General features: G+C 46.5%; 1 protein-coding gene across 9 annotated transcripts in view; it reads right to left on the minus strand.

Annotated features, from left to right (window-relative positions):
* Positions 1–18,987, minus strand: part of KPNA1 (karyopherin subunit alpha 1) — a 152,186-nt gene that overhangs the window by 67,560 nt on the left and 65,639 nt on the right. For all 9 annotated transcript variants that reach the window (XR_005227017.2, XR_006284180.1, XR_006284144.1 and 6 more), the window contains one exon: positions 16,236–16,324. Coding sequence is in view for 6 of the 9 variants with exons in the window: in XM_037910452.2 (XP_037766380.1) it covers positions 16,236–16,324 (89 nt within the window). In the remaining 3 variants the exon portion in view is untranslated. The remainder of the gene's footprint in view (positions 1–16,235; positions 16,325–18,987) is intronic.

Consider the following 18,987-nt stretch of genomic DNA (forward strand, 5'->3'; position numbering starts at 1 on the left):
AAACCCTTCTTACCCTTCACATTCCTTGCTAGCTGCAACGCCAGTTGTGTTTTTGCCTTCTTGATTACAGCCCTGCATGCTCGAGCAATATTTTTATACTCCTCCCTAGTCATCTCAGTAAGTTTCCTCTTCTTGTAAGCTTCCTTTTTACGTTTAAGCTCACCGAAGATTCCACTGTTAAGCCCAGCTGGTCACCCGCCATATTTGCTATTCTTTCTGCACATCGGGATGGTTTGTTCCTGTGCCGCTTCTTTAAAATACAGCCAGCTTTCAACATCAGGCTAACAGGCCTATAATTTACCATGTACCATTTTAAAAACTGACACAAAATTAGCTTTCTTCTATACTTCTGGAACTTCTCCAGAGCTCAGAGACTTACTGAAAATCAACATTAACGGCCCAGCAAGTGCCTCAGCCAGCTCTTTTAAAGCATCTCAGGGAACTAATTACTGCAAGGTAAGTAACTGTTAGTTTTTATTTATTTATTGTTCATATATTCTGCTCTTGGTGACTAAAACAGAGTTTCCCTACTAGTAGGAGGCAGGCCACAGGAGGCCTACGTGAAGAGTGAGTATAGGAATGCCTTACAAAAAAAAGCGTCCAACATGCATTCTTGCATCAGAGAACAATAAATGTTAAAAGGTGTTGATCTGTTCTACACAACTCTGATATGGGAATGTTATCCACATGGGCCATACAGGCTGCCTGAGCCTGTAGAAGGAGCTTTAACCTGTTCAGGTGGATTTTTCTTAGATAAAACAGTGACAGTCCAAGACACACTTGGATAGTCTAAGCCCTGGTCTACGCTGCAAGATTAGGTCGAATTTAGTCGTGTTAGGTCGATTTTAAAATGAATGCGTCTACACAACCAACCCCGTTCTGTCGACCTAAAGGGCTCTCAAAATCAACTTCTGTACTCCTCCCAGCCGAGGGGAGTAGTGTTAAAATTGACCTTGCTGGGTCGAATTTGGGGTAGGATAGATGCAATTCAACAGCATTAGCCTCCGGGAGCTATACTAGAGTGCTCCAATGTGACCGCTCTGGACAGCACTTTCAACTCCGATGCACTAGCTAGGTACACAGGAAAAGCTCCAAGAAATTTTGAATTACATTTCCTGTTTGGTCAGCGTGGCGAACTCAGCAGCACAGGTGACCATGCAGACCCCAAGAATTGCAAACGAGCTCCAGAATGGACCGAAAGGGAGATACTGGATCTGACTGCTGTATGGGGACAAGAATCTGTCCAGGCCAGACTCTGATCAAAAAGAAGAAATGCTAATATATATGCCAAAATCGCACAGGGCATGATGAAGGATGTTAGGGAGATTCCAAAACCTGAGCCGTCCATTGTAGGTGACAAATCTGAGGAATTGTCACAGATTGAAGTGTCACTAGAGGTGGTTTTGGAATTAATTGAGAAACTTAACAGTAACAAGTCACCAGGACCAGATGGCATTCACCCACGAGTTCTGAAAGAACTCAAATGTGAAATTGCGGAACTATTAACTATGGTTTGTAACCTGTCCTTTAAATCAGCTACTGTACCCAATGACTGGAAGATAGCTAATGTAACGCCAATATTTAAGAAGGGCTCTAGAGGTGATCCTGGGAATTACAGACCGGTAAGTCTAACGTCAGTACCGGGCAAATTAGCTGAAACAACAGTAAAGAATAAAATTGTGACACACATAGAAGAACATAAATTGTTGTGCAAAAGTCAGCATGGTTTCTGTAAAGGGAAATCATGTCTTACTAATCTATTAGAGTTCTTTGAAGGGGTCAAACAAACAAGTGGACAAGGGGGATCCAGTGGACATAGTGCACTTAGATTTCCAGAAAGCCTCTGACAAGGTCCGTCACCAAAGGCTCTTACGTAAATTAAGTTGTCACGGGATAAGAGGGAAGATCCTTTCATGGACTGAGAACTGGTTAAAAGACAGGGAACAAAGGGTAGGAATAAATGGTAAATTTTCAGAATGGAGAGGGGTAACTAACTAGTGGTGTTCCCCAAGGGTCAGTCCTAGGACCAATTCTATTCAACTTATTCATAAATGATCTGGAGAAAGGGGTAAACAGTGAGGTGGCAAAGTTTGCCGATGATATTAAATGGCTAAAGATAGTTAACACCAAAGCAGACTGTGAAGAACTTCAAAAACATCTCACAAAACTAAGTGATTGGGCAACAAAATGGCAAATGAAATTTAATGTGGATAAATGTAAAGTAATGCACATTGGAAAAAATAACCCCACCTATACACACAATATGATGGGGGCTAACTTAACTACAATTAATCAGGAGAAAGATCATGGAGTCATCATGGATAGTTCTCTGAAGACATCCTCGCAGTGTGCAGCGGCAGTCAAAAAAGCAAATGGGATGTTAGGAATCGTTAAAGAAGGGATAGAAAATAAGACGGAGAATATCTTATTGCCCTTCTATAAATCCATGGCACGCCCACATCTTGAATACTGTGTACAGATGTGTTCTCCTCATCTCAGAAAAGATATACTGGCATTAGAAAAGGTTCAGAGAAGGGCAACTAAAATGATGAGGGATTTGGAACGGGTCCCATATGAGGAGAGGTTAAACAGGCTAGGACTTTTCAGCTTGAAAAAGGGAAGAATATAAAAATGTTGCTCGGGCATGTAGGAATGAAATCAGGAGGGCCAAATTGCACCTGGAGCTGCAGCTAGCAAGAGATGTTAAGAGTAACAAGAAGGGTTTCTTCAGGTATGTTGGCAACAAGAAGAAAGCCAAGGAAAGTGTGGGCCCCTTACTGAATGAGGGAGGCAACCTAGTGACAAAGGATGTGGAAAAGCTAATGTACTCAATGCTTTTTTTGCCTCTGTCTTTACGAACAAGGTCAGCTCCCAGACTGCTGCGCTGGGCAACACAGCATGGGGAGTAGATGGCCAGCCCTCTGTGGAGAAAGAAGTAGTTAGGGACTATTTAGAAAAGCTGGACGAGCACAAGTCCATGGGGCCGGATGCGTTGCATCTGAGAGTGCTAAAGGAATTGGCGGATGTGATTGCAGAGCCATTGGCCATTATCTTTGAAAACTCATGGGGATCGGGGGAAGTCCCGGACGACTGGAAAAAGGCTAATGTAGTGCCAATCTTTAAAAAAGGGAAGGAGGAGGATCCTGGGAACTACAGGCCAGTCAGCCTCACCTCAGTCCCCGGAAAAATCATGGAGCAGGTCCTCAAGGAATCAATCCTGAAGCACTTACACAAGAGGAAAGTGATCAGGAACAGTCAGCATGGATTCACCAAGGGAAGGTCATGCCTGACTAATCTAATCGCCTTCTATGATGAGATTACTGGTTCTGTGGATGAAGGGAAAGCAGTGGATGTATTGTTTCTTGACTTTAGCAAAGCTTTTGACACGGTCTCCCACAGTATTCTTGTCAGCAAGTTAAAGAAGTACGGGCTGGATGAATGCACTATAAGGTGGGTAGAAAGTTGGCTAGATTGTCGGGCTCAGTGGGTAGTGATCAATGGCTCCATGTCTGGATGGCAGCTGGTATCAAGTGGAGTGCCCCAAGGGTCGGTCCTGGGGCCGGTTTTGTTCAATATCTTCATAAATGATCTGGAGGATGGTGTGGATTGCACTCTCAGAAAATTTGCGGATGATACTAAACTAGGAGGAGTGGTAGATATGCTGGAGGGCAGGGATAGGATACAGAGGGACCTAGATAAATTGGAGGATTGGGCCAAAAGAAATCTGATGAGGTTCAATAAGGATAAGTGCAGGGTCCTGCACTTAGGACGGAAGAATCCAATGCACCGCTACAGACTAGGGACCGAATGGCTAGGCAGCAGTTCTGCGGAAAAGGACCTAGGGGTGACAGTGGACGAGAAGCTGGATATGAGTCAACAGTGTGCCCTTGTTGCCAAGAAGGCCAATGGCATTTTGGGATGTATAAGTAGGGGCATAGCCAGCAGATCGAGGGACGTGATCGTTCCCCTCTATTCGACATTGGTGAGGCCTCATCTGGAGTACTGTGTCCAGTTTTGGGCCCCACACTACAAGAAGGATATGGAAAAATTGGAGAGAGTCCAGCGAAGGGCAACAAAAATGATTAGGGGTCTGGAACACATGACTTATGAGGAGAGGCTGAGGGAACTGGGATTGTTTAGTCTGCAGAAGAGAAGAATGAGGGGGGATTTGATAGCTGCTTTCAACTACCTGATAGGTGGTTCCAAAGAGGATGGTTCTAGACTATTCTCAGTGGTAGAGGATGACAGGACAAGGAGTAATGGTCTCAAGTTGCAGTGGGGGAGGTTTAGGTTGGATATCAGGAAAAACTTTTTCAGTAGGAGGGTGGTGAAACACTGGAATGCGTTACCTAGAGAGGTGGTAGAATCTCCTTCCTTAGAAGTTTTTAAGGTCAGGCTTGACAAAGCCCTGGCTGGGATGATTTAATTGGGGATTGGTCCTGCTTTGAGCAGGAAGTTGGACTAGATGACCTCCTGAGGTCCCTTCCAACCCTGATATTCTATGATTCTATGAAGACTAAGGGGGGAATATGAAAGAGATATATAAAATCATGAGTGGTGTGGAGAAAGTGAATAAGGAAAAGTTATTGACTTGTTCCCGTAATATAAGAACTAGGGGCCATCAAATGAATTTAATGGGCAGCAGGTTTAAAACAAATAAAAGGAAGTTCTTCTTCACTCAGCGCACAGTCAACCTGTGGAACTCCTTGCATGAGGAGGTTGTGAAGGCTAGGTCTATAACAGGGTTTAAAAGAGAACTGAATAAAGTCATGGAGGTTAAGTCCATTAATGACTATTAGCCAGGATGGGTAAGGAATGGTGTCCCTAGCCTCTGTTTGTCAGAGGGTGGAGATGGATGGCAGGAGAGAGATCACTTGATCATTACCTGTTAGGTTTACTCCCTCTGGGGCACCTTTCATTGGCCACTGTTGGTAGACAAAACACTGGGCTGGATGGACCTTTGGTCTGACCCAGTATGGCCATTCTTATGTTCTTATGGAGAGAGGCTACAACAGGGACACACAGCAGTGCCGCGTGAAAGTTAAGGAGCTCAGGCAAGCCTACCAAAAGACAAAGAGGCAAACGGTCGCTCCGGGTCAGAGCCCCATAGATGCCGCTTCTATGATCAGCTGCATGGCATTCTAGGGGGGACCCCTACCACTACCGTCCGCGGACACCTGCAAGGGGGGAGTCTCACACAACATGGAGGAGGATTTAGTGGATGAGGAACACAAAGTGCAGCAAGCAGGCGGTGAATCCGTTCTCCCTGGCAGCCAGGACCTTTTCATCATCCTGGAGCCAATACCCTCCCAAGGTGGGATCCCCGACCCTGAAGCCAGAGCCGGCAGCTCTGGTGAGTGCAGATTTGTAACTACAGTACAGGGTTTAAAAGCAATAGTGTTTAATGTTTGATTTGCCCTGAAGAATTGGGATGCATTCGCGGCCAGTACAGCTTCTGGAAAACTCTGCTAACATGTCTGGGGATGGAGCGGGAATCCTCCAGAAACATCTCCATGAAGCTTTCCTGGAGGTACTCTGAAAGCCTTTGCAGGTTTCTGGGGAGCGCTGCCTTATTTCGTCCTCCACTTTACCACGCCAAGCCAGTAGCAAGTAGTCTGGAATCATTGCAGCACAAAGCATGGCAGCGAATGGTCCTGGGTTTTGGTCCCATTCAAGCAACATTCAGTCTATATCTTTCTGTGTTAGCCTCAGGAGAGTGATATCATTCATGGTCACCTGGTTGAAATAGGGGAATTTTTGTAAGGGAACAGTAAAAGGACCCTGTTCATGCTGGATTGTTTGCACTTGGCTAAAAGGGATCATCCTGGAGAATAGCCACACGGCATGGGGAGGGGTGAAGGGATCATCCTAGAGAACAGCCACATGATGGGATGCGGGGAGGTGTCTGCTGCACATCCACCCGAAAACCACAGCCCCTCCTTTTAAATGGCAAACCCAACCGAAATTGCTTGCTATGGGAAAGGATGGCGCTATAGTTTGAAAACATTCCCACATGTTATGAAGGTGGAAGAAGCCAACCCTGCATACCAAAAGGCTTACCATGGCTGCCTGGAAACCGAATTCTGTTGCCCAGCCCTTTGTGATGTGTCACCATACCGGCAGGCGCTCAATATAAAAGGTAAAATGCGACCTTGTACCTAAAGCATGTGTGCTGTCTGCTGTGAATTGCTTGATTCACTGTGAAAGTGTCTCCCTTTTGTTCTCAGAAATGTATCATCTTAAATTTTACTCTCCCTTTTTATCTCCCCCCAGGTGCAAATGTTTCTATGCCCCCCACCCCCATCTCCGTCCCTGAGGTTATCGCAGATTAGATGGAGAAAAAAAAGCACTCACGATGACATGTTTTCCGAGCTCATGCAGTCCTCACACACTGATAGGGCAAAGCTGAATGCATGGAAGCATTCAGTGGCAGAGGCCAGGAAAGCATTAAATCCCTACTCCGCCACTCCACCTGGGCTACCTTATCAATTATTTCCCCCCCCTTTTTTTTTTTAAATTAAGAAAGAATGCATGGTTTCAAAACAATAGTGACTTTATTTCCTTTGCCAGCTGTGATCGAAGGGGAGAGGGTGGTTGGCTTAAGGGAATCAAAATCAACAAAGGGGGTGGGTTTGTAGCAAGGAGAAACACACACAGCTGTCACACGATAGCCTGGCAAGCAATTAAACTGGTTTTCAAAGCCTTTCTGATGCGCAGCACACCTAGCTGTGCTCTTCTAATCGCCCTGGTGTCTGGCTGCTCAAAATCGGCCATCAGGCGATTTGTCTTAACCTCCCACCCTGCTATAAACATCTCTCCCTTACTCTCACAGATATTATGGAGCACACAGCAAGCAGCAATAACAATGGGAATGTTGGTTGCACTGAGGTATAACCTAGTCAGCAAAAGTGCCAGAAAGCTTTTAAACGTCCAAAGGAACATTCTACCACCATTCTGCACTTGCTCAGCCTATAGTTGAACTGCTCCTTACTACTGTCCAGGCTGCCTGTGTACGGCTTCATGAGCCATGGGAGCAAGGGGTAGGCTGGGTCCCCCAGGATAACTATTGGCATTTCAACATCCCCAACGGTAATTTTCTGGTCTGGGAAGTAAGTCCCTTCTTGCAGCTACTCAAACAGCCTGCAGTTCCTAAAGATGCGAGCATCATGCACCTTTCCTGGCCATCCCACGTTGTTGTCGGTGAAACGTCCCTTGTGATCCACCAGTGCTTGCAGCACCATTGAGAAGTACTCCTTGTGGTTTACGTACTGGTCGGCAAGATGGTCCGGTGCCAAAATAGGCATATGCGTTCCGTCTATCGCCCCACCACAGTTAGGGAACCCCACTGCAGCAAAGCCATCCATTATGACCCGCATATTTCCCAGAGTCACTACTCTTGATAATAGACCATCAGTTATTGCACTGGCTATTTCAATCACAGCAGTCCCCACAGTAGACTTGCCCACTCCAAATTGATTCTTGACTGACTGGTAGCAGTCAGGCGTTGCAAGCTTCCACAGGTCTATTGCCACTTGCTTCTCAACTGTCATGGCAGCTCTCATCTTGGTATTCCTGCACTTCAGGGCGGGGAAAAGCATCTCACAGAGTTCCAGGAAAGTGGCCTTACACATGCGAAAGTTTCACAGCCACTGGGAATCATCCCATACCTGCAAGACTATGCGGTCCCACCAGTCTGTGCTTGTTTGCCAGGCTCAGAATTGGCGTTCCACTGTATCAACCAGCCCCCCCTGCCACCATGATGTCCCAATTGCCACAGCCCATGCTTTCAGAAACGCCTGTGTCCATGTCCTCATCACAATCGTCCTCATGCTGGCGTCGCTGAGCCTGGTTCTGCACATACTCCAGGATAACGCACAAGGCGTTTACAATACTCATAACAGCAGTGGTGAGCTGAGCGGGCTCCATGCTTGCCGTGGTATGGCATCTGCATGGGTAACCCACGAAAAAAGGCACAAAACGATTTTCTGCTGTTGCTTTCACGGAGAGAGGGAGGGAGGGGCGACTGACATGTAACAAAACCACCCACGACAATGTTTTTGCCCCATCAGGCATTGGGATCTTAACCCAGAATTCCAATGGGCAGCAGAAACTGCAGGAACTGTGGGATAGCTACCCACAGTGCACCGCTCCGTAAGTCGATGATAGCCATGGTATTGAGGAGGCACTCCGCCAGCTTAATGCACTTAGTGGGGACATACATAATGAACTGTATAAAATCAATTTCTAAAAATTGACTTGTATAAAATTGACCTAATTTCATACTGTAGACATACCCTAAGACAACAGAAGTTATCCCTTAACCCTTTCCACAAAAGCCTAGGTGTACCTCTGAATACCTTAGTCCTAGGCAAGTAAAATTACTATGCTCCCATGACATCCTACATGTGAAATTTTTCCTGGGAGTGGAATGCAATTTGGAGAAGAAAACCAGGAGTGAATCAACTCATTGATGTGGAAGTCAGAAACCACCTTAGGCAGAAGCTTCAGGTGAGGCCTGAGAATGTGACTTTGTCCTCATGAAAGAGAGTGTACGGAGGGCCCATGATGAGGCCCTGGGGATCCCTATCCTGCTAGCTGATATGATGGCCACCAAAAAGGCCATCAACAGGTGGTAAATAGAACATGTAGCCAGTGGCTCAAAGGGAGGACCTATCAGTTCAGTGAACACCAGGAGAGAGGGAGAGTGGTTCTTGGGCTAGCAGGAAAACACATGAGCACCTGAAGGAATCTCATCACTGCGGACTGCAAGACAACAGTATAGGTTTGTACAGAATGATTTACAGATATTGCTGTGAGGTATCCAACTAAGGACCCGGCCTGATTGTTTTGGAGAAACTAAATAGTCTAGAATAGCAGGAATCAGGGCTGCTACAAGCAAAAGCTGGCACTGCATTGCCTAGAGAAAATCTCTCCACTTGGCTCTCAATGTCAGGCTGGCTGAAAGCTTCTTGCATAGGAGAGAGAGGTTTAAACCTCAGCAGAGAAACTTCTTTCTGTAGATGTCAGTCAGCCAGAATTCAGGCTGTCAGGTGCAAAGGACATCACATCTGGTTGCAGAATCTGTCTGCTATTCTGCAAGACCAGATCTGGTAGGACCAGCAAGATGACGAGTCATTGTATTGACAGGTTCACAAGGGACTAGTACCAAAACTGTCTGGCCCACGCTGGGGCTATCATAACTCACCCCATATCCTGCTTTGGTTTCCTCAAGACTCAGCGTACTATGGGTATCCTTGAAAAGGTATACATCAAAGCAGGAGCCCATGGATAAGAAAGGCGTCTGAGAAGGAGCCCAAGCTCATGCCACCTCTGGAACACAACACTTCTTGTTGTGATTGGCCACAAACAGGTCCTCATGCAGGAACTGTCATTTGCTGCTAACTCTTTGAGGACTGAAATCTAAAGGGACCACTCGAGCCTCTTGGATAAGTCTCTGCTGACTTGAGGCACCAGCATGTTCTGGAGGCTGGGAAGGTGTATAGCTAGCAGAGTGACATGACTAATCCCAGAGATGCACAGCTTCCTGGCTCAGGAGAGAGGGATCTGGCTCCCCCTTGCCTGTTGATGTAGTGCACTGATGTGGAGTTGTCCATAAACTCTCACATCATTACATCCTGGAAGAGCAAAGTTCTACATGCTAGTCAGATAGCCTTGAGTTCCTGAATGTTTATGTGTAGGATAACCTCCTGGGGAGACCACTTCTCTTGAATCTTCAGGTGGTTGAAATGTGCTCCCTACCCCTAGGTGGATGCATCCATAAATAGAGTCTTTGCTGGTAGAAGCACGAAAAAAAAGATACTCTGCTGTGCACCTGGGTTAGATCTGTCCACCAATCTATTGAGAATAGGACTTTAAAAAATCATGACCACCCTGTTCATGCTGTTCCTGTTTAGTAGATACACTAATCTCAATCACCCTTGCAAGGGCTGTTGAAGGTGAAGGCTGACATGCTGGGTGGCATATGTTGCATTTTGATATGTGCTCAAATGTCTGAGGCAGGACCTCACCAGTGTGCTGGGATGAGTCTGGAGTTAGTTGATGAGACAGAACATAATTTGAAATCTCTCTTGAAGGAGTTACACTCTTGCCAAGCTGGAATCTAATAGCCCCATGATAAACTCTATATTTTGAGCCAGAGTCTGTGTGGATTTTCCCCTGCTGATCCTGAGTCCCAGCATGGCAAAGAGGCTTAGTATCCTCTGAAGTGAGTCAGTCACTTGCTGGAGGGTGAGGGCTGGAGGGAAATATTCCCCCAAGCTAGCCAATCATCTAAGCAGGGATTCACTGGATTCCTTGTCTTCTTAGATCAGGGGGTGGGCAAACTTTTTGGACCGAGGGCCACATCGGGGTTGCAAAACAGTATGGAGGGCCAGGTAGGGAAGGCTGTGCCTCCTCAAACAGCCTGGCCCCCGCCCACTATCCGTGCCCTGACTGCCCCCCCTCAGAACTCCTGACCCATCCAACCCCCTTTGCTCCTTGTCCCCTGACCACCCCCTCCCAGGACCCCCCGCCCCTAACTGCCCCCCCCAGGACCCCACAACCTATCCAACCCCCCTGCTCCCTGTCCCCCCCAAACCCTGGGACCCCACACCCCTATCCAACCCCTCCTGCTCCCTGTCCCCCCGAACCCCGGGACCCCATCCCTATCCAACCCCCCCTGCTCCCTGTCCCCTGACTACCCCCCAGGACTTCCTGCCCTCCCCCTGTCCCCTTACCCTTACCATGCCACTCAGAGAGGCAGGACAGGCTTATTTGAAAGCCTGGGAGGTGGGTGGGCGCTAGCCACACTGCCTGTATGGCTGCGAGGGAGGGTGACAGCGGGGGAGGGGCCAGGGGCTAGCCAGGATGGTCCCGTGGGCTGGATGTGGCCCACGGGCCGTAGTTTGCCCACCCCTGTCTTAGATGGGTGGCCACCATAATAATGACTTTGATGAACACCTGTGGAGCCATGAACAAGCCGAAGAGTAGGGTTCTGTTGGTAGTCTGATGTCCCTGTGAGAAACTTCAGATACTTACTGTGGCGGGATATATTGAGATGTAAAAGTAGGCTGGGTCTGAAGGTGAAGAGCCGGGAACCAGTCAATGGAATTCAGGGAGGGGACCCTATTCAGTAGCAAGGGTATCCATAAGGAATATGAAGAAGTGAGGGATGTAGGTATTAAGACAACTGAGACAGAGGATGGATCTCCAACCCCTTTTCTCCTTTGAGATGAGAAGGTTACTTAACTGTAGCTGGAGGTTCTTCAAGATGTGTGGTCCCTATCTGTAGTCCACTGAGGGTTTATGCACACGTGCCATGTGTCCAGAGCCTGATAATTTGAAAGTAGTAGTAGTGTCCATTGGTCTATGTATGCATTCTTGCTTTGTCTCATGGTTTTGTCCAAGGCAGACCAACCGCATCTCCAGTTCCTTCTCCACCACAAATTGAACAGATCCAAAACAGAGTGGAAGGAGGGTGGGAAGTGAAATACAGATATAGACCACACATCTCAAAGAACCTCCAGTTACAGGTAAGTAACCTCCTCTTCATCTTCTTCGAGTAATAGTCCCTATTGTATTCCACTGAGGGTGATTAACAAGTAGTATCTAATTTGGAAGAAGGTGAGAGGAAGAGGATGGAATAGTTGAGCGGAGGGCAGCTGCACCAAATGAGGCATGTTGCAGAGTCCTGCACCAAGGTGTAGTGTGCAGTGAAGGTATGAACTGAACCTTGCCCTACATGCCTGGAAGCAGCACATTGTGGAGGGTGGCAGCAGTCAACGTCTGGGCTCTTGTGGAATGGGCTCTCACCCCAAGGGGTGGAGTCAGTCCCAACAACTGATAGCACAGCATAATGCACCCTGAAACCCACGTGGAGATTCTGTGTGGAGATGGCCTGCCCCTTAATCCTCTCAGCTATAGCGATAAACAATCTAGGGGACTTCCTGATTGGTCTCGTCCTTTGCGGGCAGAAGGCCAAGGTCCTGTGGACATCGAGAAAGTGAAGGCTCAACTCATCTACTGAGGTGAGAGGTTTGGAAAAGAAAAAGACAGTTACTCACCTTCTTGTAATTGTTGTTCTTTGAGAGGTGTTGTTCATGTCCATTCCAATTAGTTGTGCGCACGTCGCATGCACGGTCGTCGGAAACTTTTTCCCTTAGCAGCTCCTGTCAGATCGGCCAGGGAGCCCACTGGAGTGGTGCCCTCATGGCGCTCAACATGAGACCCTGCCGACCCGACCCCCCTTCGGTTCCTTCTTGCTGGCTACTTCCAACAGAGGGTAAGTATTGGAATGGACCTGAAAACCTCTTGAAGAACAAGTTACAAGAAGGTGAGTAACCGTCTTTTCTTTTTCGAGTGATTGTTCACATCAATTCCAATTAGGTGACTTCCAAGCTCTCCCACGGGGGTGGGGTCAGAGTTAAGGAATCACTGACTGGAGCACTGCTCTACTGAGAGCTGCATCATCTCTAGCATGCTGTGTGATGGCACAGTGGGTGTGTGGCAAAGGTGTGCAAGGGATGGCAAAGGTGTGCACGGAGGATCAGGTAGCTGCTCTGCAGATCTCTTGTATGGGCATCTGGGCCAGGAAAGAGGTGGAAGAGGCTTGAGCCCTTGTCAAGTGGGCCGTTATAACCAGGGCTGGAACCTTGGCAAGGTCATAGCAGGTATGGATACAGCCTGTAATCCAAAAAGAGATGCACTGTGAGGATGTCCCTTCATCTGGTCCGCCACCGCTACAAACAGCTGGTTTGACTTCCTGAAAGGCTTTGTGCACTCATGGCTCCATGTCTAGTTGGCAGCCGGTATCAAGTAGCGTGCCCCAAGGGTCGGTCCTGCATATCAAGAGCTGTAAACCACATGCCCTTCTCTAGCGACAGTATGATGGCTGCTAAGGTGACCATACAAAATTTGGGCTTGTGGATGAAGCAGTTGAGGCAACGGAGATTCAGGATTGGTCTCTACCTGCCCTTCTTCTTGGGTACCAGGAAGTAGGTAAAATAGAACCCAGTGCCCTGACAGTTTGGAGGAATGTGCTCTATAGCTCCCCTTTGTGGTAGGGAGTCTACTTCTCATGACAGTGGTCCCTGAAAAGGGATCAGGGCGGGGGATGTGGATGAAATAGCATGGTGGATGACATCCAGGACAAACCTGTCCATTGTTATTTCACTCCAGGCTGGTAAGAAGAGTATGAGACAACCCCTGAAGGGGGTGGGTCGGTTGCATGGCAATAGGCACAGCAGTTGACTGCTCTCTAATGGCACTCAAATATCGTTTCTGAGAGGTTTCAACACGAGATGATGAAAATTGCAAAGGGATCCCAGAGGGCAGGATCATTGGGTCTTCTGGCGCTTATGAGAAGGTTCGTAAGCCCTCTAGTGGAAGAACTGAGGAGTCCTGAATCACTGTGTAGGTGGCAGGCGGTAGAATTTCCACTTGGGTGCAGCGGAATAGTATAGATATCCAGCAATCAAAGTGTGGCTCTGGAATCCTTGGGGGAGTGGAGGAAATCGTTGGTCTTCTGAATAAACAGGTGCAACTAATCGAAAGGGGGGTCCTCAATGATATTCTGCACTTCTCTGGGGAAACCAAATGAGTGTAGCCACAATTCCCTCCACATGACAATTTCAGCGGCCATCAAGCATGATGAGGTATCCACAGCTTCCATGGCCAACTGTAGGGCCGTTCTAGCCATCAGCTTGCCCCCCTCCAGGATAGACTGGAAACGTGATTGATCTTGTGAGGCAGCTTTTCAGTAAAGTCCTCCAATTTGCCGTAGTTAAGGAAGTCATACTGGCCAGTAAGACCTGGTAGTTTGAAATACAAAATAGGAATCTTGCTGAAGAGAAGACCTTACGTCCCAGAAGGTCTAAGCGTTTGCCCTCCTTATCTGTCGGAGTGGAGTGCAGGTGTTGCTGTCTGGACCGTTCCGTTGCTGCCTGCACCATGAGGGAACTGGGTGGCGGTGTGAGAAAAGAAACTCTGACCCGCACCTGGTACGTAGTATCTCTTCTCTGCCCCCTTGGGGGGTAGACGTGTAAGTGGCCAGGGTATGTCAAACTGTTCAAGCTGGTTGGAGAATAGCAACCCTGATGGTACCAAGAAATGAAGGCTATCCAGGAGCTGATGCTGTTTGTCTTGTACCTCCTCCATTAGACCATGAAGCTCATTCGCCACCCTTCGCAAGAGTTCTTGGAATTGCTGAAAGTCATCTGGGAGTAAGGGGAAAGTTGAAGTTACTGAAGCATCTGGAGAGGACAATGGGAAACGCTCTTCTCCGGTAATACCATCGGAAAAAGACTGAGTGGTTCACCCTCCACAACCAGTTTGGAGAGCCTACTCAATGGTGCCCTAAGTGGGGACAAGGAGTAAAGCCTTCCTTGACAAACGGGTGGGTTACAAGAGTGGGTGCTGGGGCCAGGATCCCCACTCGGGCCAACAAGATGGAACTGGCTGATGTTGCGGAGGATCCCATGGAAAGGGCAACCAGCGACTTCCCTACTGCTGGAGGGGGAAGATACTGCCATGCCGCTGGCAGTCCTTTCAGGTACTCATACTGTCACTAGGGAACAGGCAGCCCTTGCGCACCATCAGAATGCTCCGATGACAAGAGCTCGGATCCCGGTTCCAGTGGCAGTACTGTCGGAACCGTGCGAACCACAGGAGGACAAGTGAAAGTGTGGCCTGACTGACGCAAGTCCTGGATAGGAGATCGGACCTCCCTAGGTGCAGATGGCAGGGGAAGGCGTGGACATCTCTGTTCCCCTAGGATGAACTGCTCATGTGGTTCTGGTGCATTCTCCAATTGCCTCAGCATTAACAATACCCATTCCATAGCTGGAGCCAGCACCGAAGCAGAGGACTGTCCCAGAACCGAAGGATCCTTGTCTTAAGGGAGGCCAACACTGATGGCGTGCGGGACTCGATACTGGTGGATCCGGTGGTCTGCAGGATTTTTTGTCGTGCTTGTGCACCTTGGAACACTCTGCCCCTCCATGGCTGGAACATGTAGAAGGCGCATCATCCTTCTTCAGTTTGGAGGAAGACTTACTACCGTGCTTACGTGCATTCTTCCTTGCCTCCCAACTAGGCACTGGCATGGGGTCCATAGCAGTGGTACCACCAGAGCTGGACTCTATCTCTGGAGCCGGAGGTGCACTCCTGGCTTTCTCAGGCTGATGTACAGGGCGCTTCCCTGGCCTGGGTCCAACTGAGGCCCCATGGCATCTTCCATGAGGTGTTTCTTGAGGCAGAGAACCCTGCCTTTTCAGGTACAGCTTGGGAAGGACTGGCAGATACTGCACCTGGATGAAATGTGGACTTCTTCTAAGCAGTAAAGGCAGTGTTGGTGCTTGTCACTGACAGAGAACGAACATGGGCAAGAGGCACAGAGCTTGAATCCTGGTGTCTTAGGCATAATCCAGTACCCATGTGTGGGTATGTACTACCCAAACCACTGACTCCAACAGCACTGAGATGAATGTTGGTGCTATGGATCTTTGTGTGAGGTCATTCAGTGCCATGACTCCTGGTGCCGAAATGCTTGGTACCAGAATGACTGGTGCAGAAGATGACATCTTCCTAGAAGTACTGGATGCAGTGCTGTTCTTGGACTGAGAAGGGACAGTTTGTACTGACCTGGATTTCAGTAACATAGCACTGGTATGGGACTCCACCTTAAGACTTTGAGAGGGGTGAGTCTAGTAGAGGCATTCTGTCCCCTCTCTGGAGAGGGAGATCGGAAAAAAGCTTCAACTGGTAGAAAATACAGCAGCATGTGTTTAGCAACACACATCAGCTCATGCTCTGGTCTCTGCACTGGCTGCCCATCAAATACAATTCAGTTCCAAATCTCATTCCTGCAATCCACTGTAAAAAGAACTGCTGTCCAACAGGGAAGACACACAAGAACATTCACAGAAGCTGGACCTAAACTCTGGTACCAAGATGGATAAAAAAAATTTTTTTTAAATAAAATCTGATTTTTTTACTTAAAATGAAATGGTTTTATTTAAATACATTTTTTCTTTAAAAATAAACCTATATAGAATTAAACTTCAAATTATGTCTACCTATATCAAGGTCTAAACTTACTATGTGTAGCTGCAAGGTTACACATACCACATATTATATATAATTGTCTGGGTTGTCTTGTCATGTCTGGTCAATGTATGTCCTTCAGTACTATTGCCAGTATCTTGAGCAAGATACAAAGTAAACCAAAACAGACTTACTGCAATAGAGTGGGTAGGATGTTGCAGTCCAACACGTAGTCTCTGCACATGGTACTGTCTCCAGCAATATTGCCAAGTGCCCATACTGCCTGTGAAGAAAGAACAAACAAAATATCTGCTTTTATTTTTTTTACTCAAGCAAGGTTTTCCTTTATAGTGTATGTGTAGGAGTAAGATATTCTGTGTTAATGCTGACATCCTAGCTAACTTACAGAGGGGAAATATATTCCAGTTGTGAGGTATGGATATACAGCCTGGCTCATCTGGAAATACCAACAAAGGGATGTTCTCACTAACAAGGGCCAAAACAATATTAGCATTTCCTGAAAATTACAAGGGGATGCATTCTCTACACAACCACATTAGGAACAGTGGGAGAAAAGAATCAAGCATAGCATAGCCAAGCCAATATTCAGAGCCCAAGCCTCAAGAAATTTATAAGTCCCTTGGCATATACTCTTGGAAGGAAAGCCAGGTCAGGCAGAACCGAAATATTGCCTACAAGCTGCACATTGGACATATATGGTAGGCAAATCAGGACAGACAGTCCAACAAGTTGTTAGAATGTATTGGGGACAACTTTTTGTTTCAGAAGCTGGAGGATGTAACTATGGGGGTGGCTATTTTAGATTTGATTCTGACTAATAGGGAGGGAACTCTTGCGAATCTGAAGGTGGAAAGCAACTTGGGTGAAAGTGACAATGAAATTATAGCGTTCCTGATTCTAAGGAACGGCAGGAGTGAGAGCTGCAAAGTAAAGAGAGACTTCAAAAAAGCAGACTTCAACACACTCAAGGAACTCACAATTATGATTCCAAGGGAAGGAAATCTTAGGGAAATGGGAGTTCCAGAGAGCAGGCAGTTTCTAAAAATACAATATTAAAGGCACAACGGCAAACTAACCTGATCTGGAGGAAAGGTGGGAAGAGTAGTAAGTCACCAATATGGCTGTGTCAGGTACTCTTTTTAAGGAACTAAAAATCAAAAACGAATCACGCACAAAATGGAAACAAGACCAAATTGCTAAGGTATAAAAGAACAGACAAAAACAGCAAGGCAAAAGCACTAAATGAATTACGACAAGCAAGGGACATAAGAACAGGTTCTATAAATACATTAGAAGTAAGAGAGCAATGTAGGAAAGTGTAGGTCCATTACTTAGAGCAGGAGAACAAATAATGGATGACACAGAGAAGGCTGAAGTGTTCCTTTTACACTTCAGCTTTCACTAAAAAGTCAATTGAGACCAGATGCTTAAAACAATATTACCAATAGGGAAAGAACAGGTTAAAGAATACTTAGATAAGTTAGATGTATTCAAGTCAGCAGGACCTCATGAAATTCACCCTAGTACTTAAATTAGCCCAAGCAATCTCTGAACCATTAGAGAGTATTTTTGAAAGTCATGGAGAATGGGTGAGATCCCAGAGGACTGGAGAAAGGACAACATAATACCTATCATCAAAAAAGGCGGAAAAGGGGACCTGAGGAATTATAGACCAGTCAGCCTAACTTGATACTTGAAAAGATCCTTGAACAAATTATTAAACAATTTGTTCAGTCCTGGAGTAATAGCTCAGAGATTTCTCAAGAACAAATCATAATGATCTAACCTAATCTCCTTCTTCGACAGGGTAAGCATCCTAGTGGATCTGCGGGGGAAGAAGCGGACATGATATATCTAAAATGCAGTGAGTCTTTAGAAACTGTCCCATGTGACATCTTCATAAGCAAACTAGGAAATATGGCCTAGACAAAATGACTATAAGGTGGGTGCACAACTCGTTGAAAGGCCATGCCCAAAGAGAGGTTATCAATGGTTCACTCTGAAGCTTGGCGGATGTATCAAGTGGGGTGCCACAGGGGTCTGTTCCAGGTTCAGTACTATTCAATACTTTCATTAATGACTTGGATATTGGACTGTAGAGTATGCTTATAAAATTTGAGGATGACACCCAAACTGGAAGGAGTTGCAACCACTCTGAAGGACTGCATTAGAATTCTACATGATTTTGATAAAGTGGAGAAATGATCTGAAATTAATATGTTGAAATTCAATAAAGAGAAGTGCAAATTATTACACTTAGGAAGAAAAAAAATCAAATACAAAAATACAAACTGGGAAACAACTGGCTAGGCAGTCGTACTAAAGAGAAAGATCTGAGTTACAGTTCATCACAAATTGAATATATTTGAACAGTATGAGACTGAGGAGAAAAAGGTGAATGTCATTCTAGGATGTATTAACAAGAATGTTGAAGGTAAGGCAGAAGGGGTAATTGTTTTGCTCTACTCAGCACTGATGAGACCTCAGCTGGAGTACTGTGCCCCAGTTCTGAGCACCACATGTTAAGAAAAATGTGAACAAATTAGAGACAGTCCAGAAGAGAACAAAAATAAGAGGTTTGGAAAATATGACTTCTGAGGAAAGTCTGAAAGCACAGGTCACATTTAGTTTAGAGAGGAAAAGGTGGAGGGGGGCATAGTTTTCAAATACATAAAGAGGATGGTTAGTGATCAATGTTCTCCATATCTACCAACGGTAGGATGAGAAGCAATCGGCTTAGTTTGCAGCTAGGAAGATTCAGGATAAATATTAGGAATAATTTATTAATTATATGGATAGTTAAGCACTAGCACAGATTACCTAAGAAAGCTGTGGAATCCCCACCACTGGAGGTTTTTAGACAAACACCTTTCTGGGATGCTCTAGACATATTTAATCCTGCCTCAGTATGGGTGGATGGACTAG

This window comes from Chelonia mydas, chromosome 1, assembly GCF_015237465.2.
Source record: "Chelonia mydas isolate rCheMyd1 chromosome 1, rCheMyd1.pri.v2, whole genome shotgun sequence".
Classification (NCBI taxonomy): Eukaryota; Metazoa; Chordata; order Testudines; family Cheloniidae; genus Chelonia; species Chelonia mydas.